The sequence below is a fragment of the Rousettus aegyptiacus genome, unplaced genomic scaffold (genome assembly GCF_014176215.1).
Source record: "Rousettus aegyptiacus isolate mRouAeg1 unplaced genomic scaffold, mRouAeg1.p scaffold_m13_p_16, whole genome shotgun sequence".
NCBI classification, from domain to species: domain Eukaryota; kingdom Metazoa; phylum Chordata; class Mammalia; order Chiroptera; family Pteropodidae; genus Rousettus; species Rousettus aegyptiacus.
Window position 1 is genome coordinate 14,164,282 of NW_023416291.1, and position 22,028 is coordinate 14,186,309.

Consider the following 22,028-nt stretch of genomic DNA (forward strand, 5'->3'; position numbering starts at 1 on the left):
AATGCGCAATAGCTAAAAAGTATTTTCAAGAAACTTAAGGAAATCAAGGGCAAGCTAAATTCTTTTTCAAGTATCAAGACTACAAAAAAATGTTTTAAAGGTACAAGAACTTGAGGAATACTTCTGCACTGGATTTGTAACAGTATTACAAGTGGATACTTCCTTACACACACACACACACAGTCCTAAAGTCAGTTTAAGGGGGAAACAGATTAAGTCAAGGAAGTTAACTGTCTCTGCTACCTTTTAACATTGTATTGGCCGATGCAATTAAATAAGAGAAAACAATTAAAAAGAAAAAGTTAAAACTGTTTCTATGTGACATGATCATTTACCTGGAGAACTCTATAAAGAATCAATGATAAAACAATCAGGCAACAAAAAGAGTTCAGTCACGTAGTCGGTATAAAAGTAACAGAAATATCAGAAACCTTTACGTATGTATAAATCATTACTAGTTAGAAGATATAATGGGAGAGAAAATTCTATTTAAAATAGCAACAGAAAAGCTAAAATACTTATGAATAAACTTAATAAGAAACATTTAAACCTATATGCAGTGTTACAGATTAAATTGTGTCTCCTAAAATTTATATGTTGAAGCCCTAATTCTAATTACCTCAGATATGACTTATATTTGGAGATGGGGCCTTTAAAAAGTTAAAATGAGACAATTGAAGTACGCCCTAATCCAATGTGACGGGTGTCCTGATAAGAAGAGAGGATTAGGACATACAGAGAGACGTAGGAGAAAAAGCTGTGAAGACACAGAAAGTGGTCATCTGCAAACCAAGAAGAGAGGCCCCAAGAGAAACCAACCTGCCACATGAATTCCAGCCACATGAACCTCGAGCAAATAAATTTCTATTATTTAAGCACCTATTCTGTGGTATTTCGTTATGATAGGCCAAGCAAACCAACACAGACAGTAACTATGGAACACTCCTGAAATATGCAAAAGTAGACCTTCCTGGATCTTGGCTAGGACATTTCATCATCATCAAGATATTAATTCTTGCTGAGTTAATGCATAAATATAATGTGATCCCAATCTTTTTTTTGCTGGAGGTAGACAAGGTGATAACTAAAGTTCATATGGAAAAATACACATACAAGCAAAATATTGAAAAGGAAGAACTGTGAGAGCTGGCTGACCTATCAGACATTAAAACTTACTATAAAGCCTCTATAATTAAAGCAGAGTGGTATTGGGGCATAGACTGGAATGGAATGGAATGACTAAAAATAGATCTGAACACATATGGAACTTTATGAGAAAGGTCTCATATGTTGCTAGTGTCTATGTAGAATGGTACAGCCCTAGTAAGGGGTACTTGACAATAACAAAATGATATCTATATTTACCCTTTACCCAGTATTTCCACTTCTAGGAATTTACTGTGGAGATACCTGGAGATAAACATAGAACAGTACTGCAGTGTATTTGCCCTGGGTTATTCATTGCGGTATCGTATGTAATGGTAAAATATTGTAAACTGCCTAAATGCCCAGACGTGAGAGATTGGTCGAATAAACCATGGTGCTATTAGCTGTAGAAACAAATAGAGAGACCTCTATAAACTAAAATAAATACCAGGAGATAGTGAAAAAAGCAAAATGCTAAAGAGAAACTTTTGAACAGAGAAGCTAGACACGGGAGTACATATGGTTCCATTTATATGAAGATTTGTGCATTTTAGCATTGATGTGTGATACCTCAATACATTTTTTAAGTTTATTAAAAGATGCCTGTCCCTATATCAGCAGTGGCAAAATATCTTAATATCTTAATATTTCTCACTTAATCAGAAGTGAGAAAAAAGGTTATTCTTCTTCTTCTTTTTTTTTTGTCAAGTTCATCTATAGGGCGCTGATTTATATCTGCTGGCTCACTTTCCAGGGCATCTGCAAAAGCTGGATGGTCTCTCTTGTACCACACACAGAGGAGAGCACTGGGCCTTCCAGCCAGATCACTACACACCACGCAGCAGTCACTACGGGGAAACTGCAGAGCACCAGCTCGGGGAGCAGAAGTACACTGCTTCTGCTGCAACGGGAAGAGATAAATGAGAGAGAGGGAGAGAGTGAGAGTGTGGGGAGGAGAGAGAGGGCGCGGGTATTGGGGAGTGCAATAAAGGGGCCCTCTGGAGATGCTGTCTCGGGCTGCATTTGGGGGAAGGGATCGAGAGGCCAATATTTGCCCCCTTTTAAAGGTACTAATCAGAATTGAGGCTACAGCTAGATGACCAAAAAAGGCAAGCTGGGCAGCGGTAAGTCAAGCTGCAGCAGCTAAAAGGAAAAGAGAACGTTGGATTGCATAAGTACCTTAAAGGCATTGAGCTGTTTTCTAGCATGGGCTTACTTTGGAATAGAGATTTCCATTGGCATTGCGGGGGGCCTTTATGACTATCAGGAATTTTTTGTTCAACAAAACAAAGTAGTTTACGTTTCAGATGGCTATTGAAAGGTAGGGGGAGGAACTATTCTTTTGATGACTCGGTTTCCGCAGATTCAATCACAGGGCAAAAAGAAAATAACATTTATTTATAATGCTAATAAGATTTGTTTCTAAGGGGTCAAATAGTAGGGAAATCAGCAAATCTTATTACTACAGAATTATGGACATTTTAAGACAGTATATGAGAAATTTTAATACCTTCAAAAACTTACCTTTACCTAAACAATTTTCATCTCATGAATAAGTGATAATCCAAGTGCTTAAGAGCACTCTTTTTCTGTAGCAATGTTAGAAATGATGGCTAGATCTCTGGAAAACCCACAAAAGTCTACTTAATTCCTAATGCCACTAAATATTGTTTCTTTGGGAAAATATGTCCTGAATCCTAACTCCCAGCAACAACAACAGATTTGACGTCTCTTCCTCTCTCCTCCCATGCAGTTTACCAAATGGGTTGTTTTTCTCTTTCTAGCCAAGGCCACAGGAACAGCGGGCATCCGAAGGGCCTTTATTACTGGGAGAGCCATCTGTAGCTGGCAGGAAGCTGCAGCTCTAGCCCTGGTTGGGGCTCTGTTAGCCAGCCCTTCCCTTTGCGTTTGGTAGTGGCTTTGCCTCTGGAGGCTTCTGACCACGTTATTAACTCCTTAGGTTCCTATTCACACCAAGCTTTGAGGAATGACTTGTTTTCTTTCCTTCCCTACTGGGCCACACATTTTTGGCCTTTTATATTCACATATTCGGTTAGCAGAATGTGGATGGTATGACCTGTGGGTTTTTTGGTTTTTTTTTTTTTAAATCAGGTAGTGACAAGGATTACCGAAAAGTGGGCAAATGCAGTAAGACCCTTAGAGAAAAGATGTGCGTGAGGCCGAGTCGAGCGCCGTAGAACAGCTTGTCAGCCACTTGTACTTCCGTGGTCCCCTAAGGTTATAACGGAGCCGAAACCTTCCTAGCTCCCAGTGACGTCATAGGCGTCGCAGCGCGGAATCACCGTCTGCAATGCCGCGGGTGTAAAGGAGCCCGCCGCGCTGCGGGTGCTGTGAAAGGCCAGCGTGCACAGCGGTGGGCTCCGCGATGCCCGCACAGCCGCGAAACTGCCCAGCGGCGCCCTTCTCAGACCGCGTCGCCGTCGCTAAGCCATCTGACTGTGGCTGACTGCTAGGGCACGACATAAATCTGTCCCACGAAACATCATATCTTGTCCAACTCTTCATTGGCTCTTGGATTTTACTGCTCGCTCTACTTGCTCTCCTGACTTCATTTACTATGCTTCCTTTTTGGTTGAAAGTGAGTTAACGTGCCAGTTTAAAACATTTGCAGTGAATAATTTATATCATTCAATAAACATTATTAACTCCAATGCAAAATCTTACCAGTCAGGGAGGTACAGTGGAATTGTCGGTGGCGATATGTGTTTTTAACTGTGCTGTGGCTTCTAGTACATGAAAAAATTAAGACTAGGGGAACCTTAACATTTTAACCTCAAAGAATGTATTTTGCAAACTTTCCTGGAGCAGTTTGTCAGTGCCGCAGGTCTTGGGCATCAGTGATTCTAAAGAGACTGTTTTCTTACTGCATTTGTTCCTGAATGAGAAACGGCTTTTCATTTATTTGAAAGGTGCTTTTGAGTTGGCAGCCGGACAGGGTTCAGATAACTTGTTGTTACTTACGTTATAGCTCTATTGTGACATCATTGTAGATTTTCACTGTTTTCATTTTTGTCTTCTTTTCTTTTTTTTTCTTTCCCTTTTCCAGTTCTTCCTCCAGTGCTGGTTCCAAGACACAGCGAATATAACCCTCAGCACAGCCTCTTAGCTCAGTTCCGTAACTTAGGACAGAACGAGCCTCACATGCCACTCAACGCCACTTTCCCGGATTCGTTCCAGCAACCCAACAGCCATCCGTTCCCCCATTCTCCAAACAGCAGCTACCCGAACTCTCCAGGAAGCAGCAGCAGCACCTACCCTCACTCCCCCACCAGCTCGGACCCAGGAAGCCCTTTCCAGATGCCAGGTGGGTGGCGGGTCGGGCGCCGTTCCGCGGGGGCGGCCGGCGCACCTGGGATGGAGACGTGGCGAGAGCTGCTCCGCTCGGCTGCAGGGCGCCGCGCTCTGGAACTCGCGACAACTCGCGGCGGGAGAAAGGAGGGAGACCTCGGAGCCGAGCAATAAGCACATGTCCTGTCGTATTCCTCAGGCACAGCTGCTTAAATCAGTTTATTTTTTTGCTTTCGAAAGGTTGTGAAACAAGCCGTATCCTTCTGGGAGTGGCATCATTGTTACAGCCTTTGCTCTTGATAAAAGAGGAAGAAAAACTGTGCGGCACACATGTACACAAACACGTGCTTTAGGAGAAACACAGCCTATGTCTCAGCATCATTTCATGCATGGGGGGAAAAAAAGCCCTGCTGTAAGTGCAACCTCAGAAAAGATATTTCCTGAGGGATCACAGCCCCCTCCTTAATTAAATTCAGTCAAGTGGTGATGTAATCCCAAGAAACATACACTTTAACAACAAAGGAATTGCAACAGAAGTGCTGGAAACCATCTGCTTGTTTAACTTAGCAAAGACAAGAAACAATTATCTTCCTTTTTTAGACTTAACTGATGGTGTAATGTTTATCAAAATAAATGATTAATTAGGACACTATTTCTCAAGTTAATAGGTTAATAAGCAAGCATCTAAGAGAATAAAAATGATTAGTGCCAAATTTTCTTGCCAATAGACCTCAAGTAAGATACTCTAAACAGAAGTGTACTTCACATCTACTAAGATTCACAGAAGGGAAAAATGAGTGTTTATTAGGCCACTTGAAATGTTTTTAAGTAAATTTGAATTCAACAACAGTGCTTGGTATATAGCCTCAAAAATTGAAAAGTGGTCCACACTTGATATTGCTATCTTTTATTTTAAAACTATTTATTTTGCATCGTTTTGTTTGTTTTTTAGTCCGAAAGTGTTTAAGAGGAGAGTGGGAGATGAATTAGTTTAAAAAGCAAACTAATATCATCTGGTGATTTCCTATTCGCCCCATCTCCTCCCTAGACCCACTGTGTGTGATGAACAGGTTAGTGGGGGAGTAGATAGCTTCAGAAGGCTTTGATCAGTGGCAAACCCAGGGTAAGCCAAGAGTGGAAAAACCGAAGATTATTGCCGGAATTTACACTTTTCCCCCTGGCTGTCAGGGATTAAGACACAGGCCAAGCAGAGGAAATATGGAGACGAGAAAGCGGCTGGGGTGGGAGGAGGTACCCGTGGGAATAGTGGACGCCACCAATAGTTTTCTGGCCCCTCTCGGTGGTGCCGATGCCAGAGGTTGCCCGTGAAATTTTCACCAGCTTGTTTGCAGAAATGTGTTGAATTTGGTCTCAGGGGAGGCTCATCGTCTTCATTCTTGGCTGGAAGTAAAGCTGAGTCAGTGTTCCAGCTGCAGGGAAGAAGCCGAATTAAAAGAAGCTGGAGAAAGGGTGTCAAAGGCATTCAGATAAGGTCCCACAGCCCACTTTGTGCTCTGAGCACTTGCTTATTAGCATCTAGACAGTGGAAAACTCAGGGGTTGCGATTCAGCTGCGGAGTCAGCCTTGGGAAGCTCTGAAAAGCACTGGAGCACTACTACCCGTTGGCCTTCGAGAGTTGTCCTGAGTGGTCTGCAGTGGTCCCCAACCTTTTTGGCACCAGGAACCAAGGCTCCTTTGAGCATCTAACGCCTGATGATGTGAGGCAGAGCCTGAGGCGGTGATGCTAGCGCTGGGGAGCGGCTGCTAATACAGGGGAAGCTTCACTCGCTTGCCCGCTGCTCACCTTGTGCTGTGCGGCTCAGTTCCTAATAACAGCCCAGGGACCAGAACCTGTCCATGGCCAGGGGTTGGAGTCCCCGGTCTAGAGGACTTAAGCAAGTTATTCGTGCTTCCTTGAGGTAAAACTTTGTTTCCTGCCATGTCGTATGTGCTACATGGGCTCCTGACAGCGACTGAGGAACTTTTTTTCCATCACAAAGGGTGTTTTGTGGGAAACCCATACCCTTTATTTTATTGAAGAAAATAGAAGACTTGTGTTAGGGTTCTTTGTTTCTTCTTTGCCAGCTGGCTATGAGCTTCATATAAGTAGAAGGTAGCTGTGATAAACTGGTGTGTATCCTATTATTCTGCTACTAGTGATTTTGAAACTAGTGGTTATTTAAGTAGACAAGGAGGAGGTAGTCCTAACAGATTGCTTGAATTCTTGGGAAATTAGGTCAGTAGGTTGGCTGTAATGAAACCCAGTGGGTAAATTCCTACGAGCCCATCAGTTTAATGCAGGAGACCCTTATAAGGAGTCCTACGTGGCTTTGAGATTTCCATCACCAGTAAACTACAAAATGCGGAGGTCTCTCTCAAGGTGGACTGTGTGAAAGCAAGTCTAAGCGCTCTTCTGATTGTTTTAAAATGGCATGATCCCGGGGAGACAAACTGCTTCTGGAACTGGCAGTTAGTGCTTTTCCTCTCGCTGAATCTTCACTAAAATTCTATAACATCATGAGATGGTAGTAAGTTTCAGAAAGCGTATGTCAAGTCCAGCGTCTGTAGCATCCGACCTTCTGATTGGGCAGTTGAAGTGGCAACTTAATCTCTTAAGAATTTCAGCACAGAAGCGAGTATATGTTTTAAGCGTGTGTGTCTGTTAAGGATAAAAAAAAAAAAAGTCATTTTTTTTTAAACTTCGTAGCTGACACGCCCCCACCTGCTTACCTGCCTCCTGAAGACCCCATGGCCCAGGATGGCTCTCAGCCCATGGACACAAATATGATGGCACCTTCACTGCCCCCGGAAGTCAGCAGAGGAGGTAAAATGAATTCCAGCATATTCCCTGTTTAGAGTCTAAAGTTCATCTGTCCACATGTTACTTTTTCTCACAAATTTTTATTAGTCATTAAAGACATAGCTATTTGAGAAAGAGCCCAATAAGAGAAGCTCTGTAGAAAGCATTCCTTGGATTACAAATCAGTCTTATGTGAAGAACAAACACTCTGATTTAACTGATAAAGGCCAAGGTGTAATTGTGCAGTCATCTGTTTAGAGCTCCAGGACTCAATAATTTTGAATTGATAATAAAAGAATAGCTTTCCATGAAGGACAAAGGGGTATCGAGAAACAATGAGCATAACACAGCACTGAAGCAGTTTCCACGGGGGATTTCCAAAATTAGAGTTCATATAACGAGGCTTTCCAAAAGGCCCTTTTGTAGTTCGGATAGATATTCATAAGCCCCATCGGATTTCTAGCTCTTGTTTACCTGTAGCTGCCACAGGAACAAACTCATAGCATTTGTTCTTTTCTTACTATAGGTATTGGTTTCTAACCCTTTACAAAAAGGGACCGAGGCACAAATTGTCCCTCTTCTCACCTGGAAGAACTTTAAGCGGAACCAGACGTTTCCCTCCCTCCCTGGGGGAGGGTGCGCCTCCCAGGGATGCCATCATCCCCCAGGGCCCCGAGGCATGTTGAGTAGACTTGAGGGGGCAGGGAACTCAGGTAGAGAAGTGTTGGGAGAAGAAGTCACGACCACGCTGTTGAATAAAAGTGCTCCCAAATAACCTTTCGCGAAGGGAAGTGCTTCGCTGGAGCCCTCAGCACGTGGCGTGGGTCATTGAATTTGTGTAAATGTTATGCAAATTGGAGGAAAAATGCAATTCGATTACTAAGTATGTCTTATTTCATGCTTACCAACTTGTTTATTGAAATCAGAGATACCTTAGACTTTGCAGAGTCGCTTGCGTTTTTTAAGTTCTTAATATTTGATGATGAACCGAAGGAACCTTTCTTAGATGTGCAGTGTACACCTTTTCGTCTGTAACAGATTTATGAGTTTGTAACTTTTTTACTGGTGCTGCATTTTATGGTCCCTGATCATCTCTGGAACATCCTCTCAAACATATCATGATGAGCCAACAAAGACTCCGGTGGGGGAACACAGCCGCTGTCTCACCCATCTGTGGGGTTTTTATTTGGGGAACAGCCGCAGCACGTCTGTGCAGATATGAGCACGTGGCCCTTGAAGCTATTGTCGTTCAGTCTAAAATGTCCGATTTCAGGAAATAGACCTTTAAAGTGATTTAAAGGTTTTCATTTAAGTAGGTTTAATTTTTGTCCCCCATTAGAATAAGTTTACAGTTAATATTTTCACTAGGAAGGAATGTTAGCCTTTTTTGTTGTTTTTCTTTTCCCATTGGGGGTTTTCTGAGGGCAAAGCTCATCAAACCACAGCCCCTAGGCCAATTCAGCCTGCCTCCTGTTTTTATAAATAAAACTTTATTGGAATATAGCTGTGTTCATTCAGTACATATTACCCGTGGATGCTTTTGCACTATTAGGGCACAGTTGGATAGTTGCAATAGAGAGCATATGGCCCCCAGAACCGTTCTGGCCTTTTATGGGAAAAAATTGTCAACCACCTACCTAGATGAACACTATTTTGAATAACCCTGATAGCTGATAAAAGGCCTCTTACTAATGATGTTCTAGACTTTCTTAGGATTTGGCACTTGCAAATAACTAAAATTTTGCTCTTTGAAACAGCAAATTGGCAAGGGATAGTTGCTTAGCAAACAAGGAAGATAGTGTATGTTCGTATTTGGCCCTCCTGCTCCAATGTCTGTGTGTGTTTTTTAATGATCATTTTTCTTATTTACCAAATTTTAAAGTAAAGTGCATTTTAATATTCATGGAGGGCCCAGAAGTACTTTTCCCTTAACAGTTATAGTTTTTGTCTCCAGTGCAGATTTTCTTTTCTTTTCTTTTTTCTTTCTTTTTTTTTTTTTTTTTACAACTGTACTTTATAAACCTGAGATCATTGCACATTAGCATACTGGGTAGATATATATGTTTGTATTCCTGGAATCTTTAACGCAGTGTTATAAGAGGTTTTACTACAGAAGGAACTTATCTTTAGAACCTTTTAGTTGCAAATGTTTAGAAGCATGTTCTGTTTGGAGATTTGTTAGTCTTAAGAGATTTGACTTAACAAGCTGCATCCTGTCAGCAAAGTTGGGTAATTTCCATTGTTGGCCCATTCTGGGAATGGAGAGACAAAACACACCTGCTCTGCATGACTTAAAGCAAATATAAGGAAGTTAGCATGAAATCTGGATGAGAGAGATATGATTCATTCTGTAAGAATAGCCAGCTGGCAAGATTTCTTCCTGAGTTTGAGGACTGGAGCCGAGCTGTAGCTGCGATCGTTATTGGCAACTGAATGTGGAGTAAAGTAACTCGTTATCAATAATTAGAAACTGATTTTCATTGCTTGGGAAAAGCATGGGCATACTAAGGCTTTGTTGAAAGTAATCCCCTTTTCTGCCAGCATCTTTGGCATGTTTCCTGTCTTCTGTTGTCCTCCTCTCCCTTCTTCTTTTTTTTTTTTTTTTCATTTCACTTTCCACTTGTTGCCTTTCTTTAAATGATGAGCCAGGAGCTGTAATGGGGGTGTTTTCCAGCTGGGCCTGTTGCAGAATGAGTCGCCTATTGTGAGCGTTCAGCAAACGCTGTGGATAGGCTTGCCTAGCTGGCGTCGTGGTTATCTGACAGTAATTGGAGAAAATTATTTTCCATCGAAAGGGGAATGTCACACTTTAGACGTCATAAACTATATGCATTATGACAGCCGTTGCTTTTCCATGATCCCGAGCCAGTTTTCCAACACAGTTTCAGCTTCGGGGAGCCAGGGCGCACGCCATGGTTGGCCGTACGCGTTTCTCTCTTATAGATGTTCAGGCGGTGGCTTATGAGGAACCGAAACACTGGTGCTCCATTGTCTACTACGAGCTCAACAACCGCGTGGGCGAAGCGTTCCATGCCTCCTCCACGAGCGTGTTGGTGGACGGTTTCACCGATCCTTCCAACAACAAGAACCGTTTCTGTCTTGGGCTGCTATCCAACGTTAATCGGAATTCCACTATCGAAAACACGAGGCGGCATATCGGAAAAGGTGAGTTCTCGCTGTGACCTCTTTGTCCCTTGTCTCGTGTCCCCGTTCCCCCCAGAGCTGCTCGGTCCTTCCTGTGGCGAGGTAGGGTAGCAAACGCCAGAGAATATGTAATGGCTACAGCTTGTAAATATTTTCCCGGTTTGTATTATCAGGAAGTTCACCTCCCAATCAGCGATTTTTGTGATCTGGCATCTCAGAATAATTGGTAGTAATTAGCTGAAAGAGTGATTTGTTATTTGTGTGCACTACTCTAGCTTATGTTTTGCTGCAGAACAGAATCGCTGTTAAAAATTTGCTTCCAGCCTAACTAAACTAAAAGCAAATTAAAACAAGTAAGCCTAATGTATTTTAAATGGATAACATTACTCACTGGGGGCAGAAAAGATAGAACTAATCCAAAAGAACTTGGCAATATATCCTCTGTCTGCGATGGGTAGGGTAGAGTGATTGTAAACAAACCCTGAACTGCTGTTAGTAGACTCGATTATTTAGTAGCAGTATGAATGAAACAGTTCTGAAACTTTTAGATTGTATTTTAAGAGTAAGCAAATGACCTACTCAGTGTGTGGTGGTATTGTGAGCCGGAGTTTTCACTGTGAAATAAGAGACATATAAGTATGGAGGAGGGCAAAAAATAAACCCTGTGGAGGTATCGGTGTGAAATCATGCTTTTAATAATATGCATATGTGTGCGCATAGGCACATTTATGATCTCATGTGTCTGCGTATGCAGATGTAGCTATACATGCAAGTCGTTTCCGATCTGCCTGCTAAAAGGGCCAAGGGGCAGAAAAACTCAGGAGCAATAAACACAGGTAGTGCTCAGATCACCTTCTCTGACGCCATCTCCTGCTGAGGTGGGCAGGGCCCGCTGGAGAAAGGGCTGGACCCCAGGGCTGGGGCCGGCAGGCTCAGAATGAGCCTGGACATGTTGTTTCCTCAGAAAGAAGTGCTTATGAAAGACTGGGGAGCATAGGAGCCAATGTGGAGGGGCTGGCACTGGCCAACTCCAGGAAGATTCGAGCACCAAAATAATTAAGTGCAGTAATGAATTTTAAACAGCTTGAAAAACAATAGTAATTTCTAAGTCTATACCAATAATAAACAGATGAATGAATGAATGAATGAATGGGGAAGGCTGATGGATAAGTGTTGAGTGAATGCCAAAGCTGGAAAGCCATCAGTTCATCACCATCAGGCAGGAATCATTAATGGGCGCCTGGTCATAAGGTGTTTCCTCACAGACTCCCTATTAGGTTCAAGGGAGAATAAAAATCAGTAATTATACAGTGGAGAAATTGGCAACATCTTGGCTGGGAGATCACATCATCCTCACCAGTGAGAGACAGATGGGTAGTGCAGACCTCCAGGTGTGATACCCTGAGAAGGGAACAGCATCACCTGTGCTGAACCCCAGCCGAGAATGCAAATCTAACTCCGATTATCAGGAAACTTCACAGAAATCCCCCCAAAAGGAATGTTCTATTCAAAAGAGTGAGAAAGGACTGTATCATCTCATATGATCACTGTCAAAAGACAAAGGTGTGAGAATGTTCCAAATTATAACCTGTGTTATAACCCGACCCTGGACATGTTCCCGTAACAGACAGGGGCAAGATTACTATAGGGACGTTATTGTGGTCAACAGGTAAAAACGAGAATATGAGTGCTGGATTAAAGTGTTAATGGACTTCATGGACCGGCATTCTCGATGTGCTGTGGCTATGTAATAGAGTCTCCTTCATTCTTAGAAATACACACTTAAGTATTTGAGGGTAAAGGGCCATGATAAAACAGTTCAGGAAGCTATGTTATACATAGATATGAAATGATCCTGTGTTAGAATATGTGTGTGTATGTGTGTGTATGTATGTATGTGTATATGAGGGTGTATGTGGAAGAATATAGGGTAGGAGGTGCCAAATGATGAAGCATATGGATTAAATTGTCACAATGGATGAATGTGGATGACAGTTGTCTTGGGTATTCTTTGTTCCATTTTTCTTTGTTGTTTCTTCTATTTCTATAAGTTTGAAGTAAAAGTATTTAAAATGACCTGCTCTGAAATTTAGAACAGTGGACCAAATTAAAAGGTTAATAGATGCTTAAAAGACATTTGAAATAAAGTTTAACATTTAATCACAAAAAAAAAAAAAAGCCCTCTTAAAACAGGAATTGATAGAGAGTTCCTTAATATGATTAAGGAAAAAAACCCTAAACTACACATTTAATTATGAAATGTTAGAAGTTAGGTTCATAACGTAAATATTTTCCTATGATCTATAAACCCCTGAAATAATAGATAAACACAATTTTACATACATTCAGGACAGAGGAATTTATTTTTCATTAAATTCTAAAGTTGACCGTTGTCCCAAAGTAGTAAAAAACCATTGTATTCTGCAACATTCCTATTAAAAATTTGGAAGAAGATAAGAATTCTGGGAATGCTGTTATTTAAAATTCTTCCAGATCCTTTGAATAGTATACTCAAATGTAGAATTACAGATAATTTAAATAAGACAAAATGACTATTATTTGCAGATAATATGATTAATTAATTCATTGCTAATATTCTTGGCATAGATTCTTCAAGTGATATTCATAGGTCAAAAGGCTCTTGATATATTTTGCCAAATTACTTTCCAGGAAGCTTTCATTGATTTCCATGTTTACCAGAAGTTTATGAGTGCCTTTCTTCCTTCTCCCATGTCAGTTTATGGTCATGGTGTTGATTCAAATGATATGATTGTTTATCTAGAAACCTCTAAAGAATCGGTTTTTAGAAATTATATGTCAGTTTCCTCTAATCTAGCAGTAACCAATTAGAAGATATACTGGAGGGAAAAATTACTCTCCCTGTAGCAACAGAAAACATAATTTTGGGGGAAATAATGTGAATCAGGAATAGATTATGTAAAGAAATATTTATATAAAGAAAACCAAATTTTACTGAAAGAGAAAGAAAATTTGAATAAATAAATAGGCTCCTTAAAGAGAAAACCTAATATTGTGAGAACATTTTGAGGATATTTATTCTTCCAATTTAATTTATAATTTAAAACAATCCATGTCAGAATCACAATGTGATGTTTTTTGAAAGTTGGAAAATGTGTTCTGAAAATTATAAACAGTGAAAATAGCTAAATGTTTTAATGGAAGAGTGAAAATATATTCTTGATGTTAGGGTTAATAAAACATCATGAAACTACAATTAAATCTGTGTAGACAAAACAGAATAAATTAAACTCAGACTATACTGTATTTAAATTTTTAATGTATGCTAAGTGATGCATAACAAATCAGTACAATATTCTCCTAATGGTCCTGCAATCACAAAGTTAACTTTTGGATGAGCTGAGGGGAGAAACCCTGACCTCATTCCATATAAGCAAATAAATTAATGAGTTGAATCTTTTTTTTCAAAAAGGCACACTATTAGGAAGCTAGAAGGAAATATACTTGATCAGAGAGGTAGAAATTTTCTAAGTATAAAAAACAACAGAAAAGAGCACAAGAGAGATTTGACTAAAGATTTCAGACGTTTGTAGGTTAAAAAAAAATACAATGAACAAAATTAAAAGACTAATGGGGAAACAAATAAGAAATAAATTGTTTTTATCTCTTATATGTGCAGTTCATAAAATTTAAAAAATACTAGAACCCCAGTGGGACAAGTAGGTAAGAAATATGAACGGTAAATTCGTAAGAGAAACATAGATGGCTAATAAACATATGAAATCATATCCAGCCTCACATGCAAATTAAAACAATATTGTTTTTCAGCTCTAAAATAGGGAGATTTTGTTTTGTTTCAATCTCAGACTCAGTGCTGGCGCAGGTGATTCGAGAGAGGCAGTCACACACTACTGGTGAGGGTGTAAGTTGATACAAGTATTCTGGAAAGTCATTTGGCAAAGTGAATCAAGAGCTTTCGATCCAATGATTTAACTTCCAGGAATCTCTCTTAAGGATATTATCAAAAATGATCCAGAGACATTCATCACGGCATTGTTATAACATCAGAAAATTAGTGTCAACACAATGGTCCATAGTGGGAGTATTTTTAAATGGTTACATCCCTATAATCACGTAGATATTGTAAATGTTTGCAGAAAAAGTTTCATGATACTCAAAACCAAATGGAGTGTATCAAACTATTAACAATTCTTCCTTTTAGGTCACTAAAGGAGTGACGAAAATATTTTCTGCTTCTTTATATTTTATTTTACTCTCTCAAGTTTCTAAAATGAAAATGTCTCATTTTTATAGTTGAGAAAAGTAAAAAACCAAAACCACACAACACACACTCTTAAATTGTTTCCTCTACATCAGACAGAAAAATGGGCTTCTGCTTCAGAAGCTATTTAAATGTCACAGAAATCTTAGCCATTATGTGTACATATAAACACAATGCGTGATATGTTGTGTTAGCCTAGACTAAGCCATGCCAGAGTTACCTGCAAGGTAGATCATTTAAAGCCACATGGGATGTGGCTCTCTTTGGTGGGTGGCCTGAAATAAAGTAATCCCCCTTAAGGATGTGGGGCATTGTCAGAATGTTTTTCCCCCCCTCCTTTTTTAAAGTCTGGGTAAGATCAGTTTCCTACACTCCTGGCACGCTAGATCTCACAGGAAGAAGTTTGGAGCAGATGGCAGTTCAGTGAGATCAGATTCCACACAGTATGAGTTATTTTTCTAGTTGTTTTTTTTTTTTTTTTTCCTGGACTCACATCTTATAGCTCTCAGCAATACTTCCTCCACCTATGGTTTGCTTGTTCTTTGACTGAGTTCGATCCTCCCTTCTCCTACCCTAAAAATTTTCAAATAGCTTGTAGCTGCAAAGTAAATGCAAGAGAGTTATGTGATGAATACTTTCAGGATCCCATCATAAAGTCCACCTTTATTGTGCTGGATTTTTAAAGTAAGAATATGCATTCAACCCATGGCCAAATAGACATTAATTGCTTATCACAATGAAATTGCTGCACTTTATTACAAATGTTTCAGAGACTTTGTTCTATTATTTTCAGCTGTAAAAAATGACAACGACTAATTCTATGCTTTGTCTTCCTGTAGGAGTCCATCTTTATTATGTGGGAGGGGAAGTCTATGCTGAATGCCTCAGTGACAGTAGCATTTTTGTGCAGAGTCGAAACTGCAACTACCATCACGGATTTCATCCCACTACCGTTTGCAAGATCCCAAGTGGCTGTAGTTTGAAAATTTTTAATAACCAAGAATTTGCTCAGTTACTGGCACAGTCCGTGAACCACGGCTTTGAGACCGTCTATGAGCTCACAAAAATGTGTACTATACGCATGAGCTTCGTAAAGGTAAGTGAGCTCTGATCCCTCTGGATGGGGATTAACACGCTTGTGAGGTGCTTTCTCCCACTGTGTAAATCTGTATTCTCTTGACATGTGTCCGTAGAAGCCCACTTATGATCTGGGCATTTTTAAATTTAAACAAGGACGTCAGTTATTAGGAGAATACCACAGGTCCTCAAATGATGTTTCAGTCAACGCCATTTCATTCTGACAGTGATGAGGTACCACAGGAACTGAACTCTTGTTTATATCCATTAGCCTATGGTAAAATTGGTTTTGTTACATGTTGTTTCACTTAAAGTCACAAAACATTAAATGACAACTTATTGTAGCTTCAGAATGTAGAGGTGTTTATGTTCAATGTCATAATAGCAGACTTTAATAACTTTTCCGTATTCAAATAGCCATATTTTAGCTATTTCAATATCAGCACAATACGTTTTTATATACTTAACATATGTAACTTAAACGCATGGTTGTCTTATGAGATCAATTCAATAAATAAACTCTCCCCCCCTTTTTTTCTTTTCATTCTGTTTTTAGTACTTTCACGATGGTAATACCGCTTGCTTTTGTTTCAACAATAAGCAAGTGATTTTTTTTGAAAAATAGTTCATCATGCTGGGATTTATTTTTAATTGGTCAGTTTTTCAGTGGTTCCAGTAAACCTCATGATTTTCTTCTAAGTGATTTTTTTCCTTTCCAAAAGTTAATAAGGCCTTTGCCCGCAGATAGGTAGATGCCTTAGCCCTGAGATTGTATTGTACGGTTTGAGGATGAAGAAGGTTAAAGTTACTGCTCATAGTAACTAATCTATTTGCTGCCTCCTCTTCTGCCTCCAAGGGATAAAAAATTTACCATTCAAATGTGAAAAAACTTAAATATCTATTCGAATTTCATGAGTCAGTAACTTATTCTAGTGACTGACTGACTTGTCTCTGAATTCTCAAAGAGAGATTTTTATCCTCTGTTACCTTGAGAAACAGAATTAATTATATATTTGGGTGAGGCAGCCACCTTTAATGTTTTCTCTTCAGAAGCTCCCTAACTTGTTAAACCAGTTTTGTAATGTATTTATTACAGAGGGCAATTTTGGAACCTGACTTTATTAATCATCCTTCACATCAAAGGTGTCTTCGCCTGAATGTCTTTATTTCTCTGCTTCTTTGAATCACATTAGCAGATTTTCACTAGGTTCTCTTAGTGTTTGTTTTCTAGAAACATAATTCTGCAGTTCTTTATTGATGAGTCTGGTACCTGTTTAGTATTAAAGGAGAGGTTTTTTGTTTTGGGTTTGTTTTTCTTTTGAAGAGGTTTACTTATATGCCTTGTACCTGTGAGACTACCGAGACCTTTCTCATTTATTATTAACATTTATGTTTAATTTTTGACTTAGCATTTTAGCTAAAATGAATTTTAAATAGAGGCCAGTGATGAGCCAGCAGTGTTTTTTGTCTGCTGTTTTTATCAGTACGGAGAAAGAAAAAGTGCCTCTTGAGAATAAGAGATCCAGCTTCTAGCTCTGTCTGCCATTTTAACTCTGGTTAAGGCACCGGAATTCTTTTCTGATCCTCATTCTCCTCATCTTTAAAAGGGATGGATGGAGTCGAGGACAGTGACAATCCTTACTAAAGTCCTTTGATAAGTCTATCATCATTGAAGGACTGCTGTAGAAGAATTTATGACTCTAATACTCAATTGACTTTCTCCTCAAACTTATTTCATGTTGCTTACCCAATCAGTTTTAATGATTTTACTTTTACACATTTTAAATTATTCTTACACAAGTAGAAACAATTTTGACACTAATAAAAAGTGTTTATAACAGAAGGTAGTGTTAAAAATGTATTGTTTTATTCATTCAGAAAATACTTTTAGTGTACTCTTCCAGAGAATTAATACATAGATGAAAAAGCACCTAAAGTCTCAAGCTTCAAGATACTGGTAGCCTAGGATGTGTTTAATTATAATGTGTCATGTACCAGAATGGAGTTATATAGCTGGGAATCTGGATTTGAAGAGTTAAGGATAAACAAAACTTATTTTAAAACTCTTGCAGACATGATAAAAGGCAGCTGCTTATCATACCTCAGCAACAGAACATTTGCACACTGTACATCATTGTTCTTTGTTGTCATAAGGACCAGATACTTTGACCTATTAGCATTTTAGAAAAATGGTATAGAACATTTTACTAATATCAATAACCAATCTTATATTATTTTTCAGATGATCATTTTTGGACTTTAGCATAAAACATGTATTATAAATTATTGGCACAGTAAACTCCCCATATCTGAAAAATCCAAGTCAGTTTAGCTGAACAAGTATTTCCATAAAGCTTCTGCTTTGTGCCAATCACTGTGCTAGATGTTTGAAATCAAAGATCTGATCTCTGCCTTCAAAGAAATAGAACCCAATCTTCTCTGATAGTCCTCATGAAACGAGGGTTTATCAGAACTTCATATTCCATTGTCCACCACACCAACGAGTTACTGATCTTCGCAACAGCAAAATTACTTTTCATTTTCGTGTAGCGACTTTCGTCTTTGCAACTTGAGTGTCCTAATTAAGTAATCCTGAAGATGTCTGGCGAGCTACCTTTTTGTACAAATGAATAATGAAATCTATTGATTCAAGGCAGTGATTAGGTGTCAGTAGCTTTGGGGATTCTTGTATGCTCCTGCCAGTTTTGCTCAGAGATTAAAAGCTCAAGATGTCTGTGTTGATGGGAGGACCTTCGATGTCAGTTGTCTGATAGCTTTTTCCTTATTTTCTTAGTGATAGAATGAGAATTTAACAATATCTATTACAACACCGTCAGTAGCATAATGGGCAATGAAAATGAAAGTTTAAAATGATCTTTATTAAAACAGCCTCATAATGTATTTTAAAAGCTTTCATTCTTCAAAACCTATATTTCCTAATCTGAAATTCCACAGACAAACTTAAGGGAGCTGTGAAACAGCCATTCTCCGAAATTGCCTGCCAAATTGTGTGTGTGTGTGTGTGTGCGCGCGCGCGCGTGCGTGTTTGTGCAAATCGAAAGTATTTGTTTTGTGGAAAGCACCCATATCTTTAAGTGTCTGATTATGTGAACTCTTTTTACTTAATAAGTTTAACTACTGAGTTAAGTGAAATGACCTGTCAATACGTTGTTTCTAGGGCTGGGGAGCAGAATACCACCGCCAAGACGTTACCAGCACCCCCTGCTGGATTGAGATCCATCTGCACGGCCCCCTCCAGTGGCTGGATAAAGTTCTTACTCAGATGGGTTCACCTCATAATCCTATTTCATCTGTGTCTTAAACGGCCTCAGGCTTCTGCCTCTTGAAAACTATTGAGCCTTGCATGTACTTGAAGGATGGATGAGTCAGACACGGTTGAGAACTGACAAAGGAGCCTTGATAATACTTGACCTCTGTGACCAACTGTTGGATTCAGAAATTTAAAAAACCTTGGTAACATACTGTTGATATCAAGAACCTGTTTAGTTTACATTATAACATTCTGTTGTAAAATCACCTAAACTGCATACTTTTAGCAGGATTTTGTGTATAGTTAAAGAAGAGATGGCCAAGCCAGGGACAAATTATCTATTAGAAAAAAACTGTCCTAAGAGATTATTTTGTGTTTGGCACTTTGTCATCGTTTGGCAGAAGTTCAGCATTAATAGTCTTTCTGAAGTGTGTTTTTATCAGGTTTAGAGCCCATGTTGAGTCTTCTTTTCATGGGTTTTCATAATATTTTAAAACTATTTGTTTAGTAATGGTTTTGTTTGTTTTTTTTAAGTAAGGTTAATCTTGATGATATACATAGTAATCTTTCTAAAATTATACGCTAACCATACTGCTGTCAGAATAATGTTAGGCATATGCTCTTTGCTAAATATATATGTACAGAATATTTGAAAGTTAAGAATTGATCAGACTAGTGGATTTAGGATTATTTGAGGGGTGGGGGTGGGGAAATGACAACTGCAGATGTAGAATATACTGTAAAAATTCAGTTTGTTGCTTTAAAGAAACAAGCTGATGTCTGAATTTTGCCGTGTTTCATTTTTTTTAGAGATTTTTATCTTACTTTTTTTTTTTTTTTTTTGTCATCTTCTATCTCATTTGCTCCAAAAAGCAGTTCTGCAGCTGGTTAGTTCATGTAACTGAGAACAAATGAATAATTCCTGCTCTTCTGAAGTTGACTGCCTGTATGTTTCAATATCAACTGTATGGAGTGCTTTAATAAGCAATTTTTATGGAGTTTACAGTACCAAAATAGGCTTTAATTTTCAAGTGAATTGTTTGCCAAACCTAGTAACTGTTAAATATTTGGAGGATTTAAAGAACATCCCTGTTTAAATCCATTTCAAACTTTTTTAATTTTTTGTACTATGTTTGGTTTTATTTTTCTTCCGCTGGTCTTTTATATTCACTTACGCGCTCATACAATGAGTACTTTTATTCCAAAACTAGTGGGTTTTCTCTACTGGAAATTTTAAAATAAACCTGTCATTATTGCTTACTTTGATTAAAAATGCGTCCTGTCCTTTCTTCATACACTAGATTTTATGACCCATGAGATTCACTACTCTGGAGAGATTTTTCTCAAATATTCTTTGCCAAATGTAACAAACTAAATTACTAACGCAGAGACAGGGAGACTGAACCATGAAGACAGCAGGGTCACTTTAAATGAGAAAAGACAAGACATGTTGTGGAACTGTAAAAATTACGAAAGGACGAATCCGCAAAATTTGGAATCCTTGATCCAAATATATAAACTTTATAACGTGGTGAATTACAGCGGCAGCCATTATTGGTGAATACCATTCAGTCGACCAAAAAAAACCCCCCAATTTCTAAACTTCAGATGAGATGCAAGAGTGATTGTGAAAGGAGGTAATACTGGGGGTCGGGAGATGAATAATTAAGGGGGAATTTAAACTGCGACAAGACACAATGATTACAGCGGGGCCTGGAGTAGTGTCGTTTGGTTCGTCCTAATGTTCCAGACATGCCGTGGAGCTTGACTCTCCTTTATGGCAACTAGCCTATGGTAAATGTGGTTTCATTATACGACATTTCACTTCAAGTTGCAGAACCTATCAATGACATTAAATGTGGACTTACTGTCCTTCTACAGCCCACCAGGCCTGGGACGATGCCATATTCTCTCTCGCAACCCCACCTCCAACCACCCCCTCCCCAACTCCCACCCTCGACGGTGGCGCATGAAAGATGCAGATTTGAAGAGACTGAGTCTTCCATGACCAAAGAGATGCCACTCTTTCTCCTTTATGTTTTTATACTTCTTTCCCAGAGTTATTTACCAGCCCCATGTATTCACCAAATTATGACTAAGCAGAAATGTCTACTGCTTCCAGCTAGCTCCAAAAACATCATGGTACAAATGGAGAAAGCCCTGGGTAGAAGACCTGCATTATAACACAAATTATGTGTGTCTCTGCTGGGTCACTTAGCTTCTGTGGCCCTCTGTCTCCTCATCCATAAAATGCAAATGATGTTGCATCTCCACAGAGTTGAGGTGAGAATCTATTGGAAGAAACTGTGAAAATACCTCAGAAACATAGCTGCCGTGTAAGTATGGGGTTGCTGTTTTCTTGAACCTTCCCTCATGCTCTGTTTTATTTTATTTTTATTTTTCAGGCGAGGCAGCCCTTGGTTGACTTCAAATTGCAAAGACCTTGTTAGCTTACAATCCGTTATTTTTTTATTTTTTATTTTTTTACACCTACAGTACCTGGTCTTCCTAGGTGGTCTCCCATCCAAGTACGAACCAGGCCTGCCCCTGCTTAGCTTCCGAGATCAGACAGGATCGGGCCTGTTTGGGGTGGCGTGGCTGTAGGTGCTCATGCTGTGTTTTCCCACTTACCTGCTGAATCATTTCCTGGTGCAGGTGTTCTGGATTTGCGATGGTGATTGGTGAGGTATAATAAAAGAAGATTAATAAATTGAAACTATTGGGCTTTAACAATGAGGTAAATTGTCTTTAAAAAAAAAGAAAAAGAGGTCGAGTCAGGATTCCTCACCCTTTCCTAGCAAACAGGTACGTTTTGCTTTCCCTGAGTCGCTGTGTCTGCCCAATGGGATGGTTATGTAAGTTGGTAATTGGGTGTGGGAGCTCTGGTAGCTTGGAGATCTAGCAGACGAAACCCCAGGAGAGTGGAAGCTACTGGACTGGGGATCCTTGGAACTCCGCAGCTTGATGCATAAACTGGGCCTTCATGCTCAAGTGCAATTATTTGTTTTTTTTATAAAATC

General features: G+C 39.3%; 1 protein-coding gene and 1 pseudogene across 7 annotated transcripts in view; one reads left to right on the top strand and one right to left on the bottom strand.

Annotated features, from left to right (window-relative positions):
* The window catches only part of SMAD1 (SMAD family member 1), a 64,519-nt gene extending 44,238 nt beyond the window's left edge, over positions 1 to 20,281 (top strand). For 6 of the 7 annotated variants that reach the window (XM_036233532.1, XM_016164060.2, XM_036233533.1 and 3 more), the window contains 5 exons: positions 4,214 to 4,471; positions 7,163 to 7,279; positions 10,199 to 10,420; positions 15,500 to 15,756; positions 18,916 to 20,281. In XM_036233532.1, the coding sequence (XP_036089425.1) occupies positions 4,214 to 4,471; positions 7,163 to 7,279; positions 10,199 to 10,420; positions 15,500 to 15,756; positions 18,916 to 19,059 (998 nt within the window). In that variant the 3' untranslated portion in view covers positions 19,060 to 20,281. The remainder of the gene's footprint in view (positions 1 to 4,213; positions 4,472 to 7,162; positions 7,280 to 10,198; positions 10,421 to 15,499; positions 15,757 to 18,915) is intronic. The other variant, XM_016164063.2, reaches the window with a different exon arrangement.
* A 1,214-nt stretch (positions 20,282 to 21,495) lies between these two features.
* On the bottom strand, positions 21,496 to 21,614 carry LOC118612695 (annotated as a pseudogene).
* Positions 21,615 to 22,028: the final 414 nt, after the last annotated feature.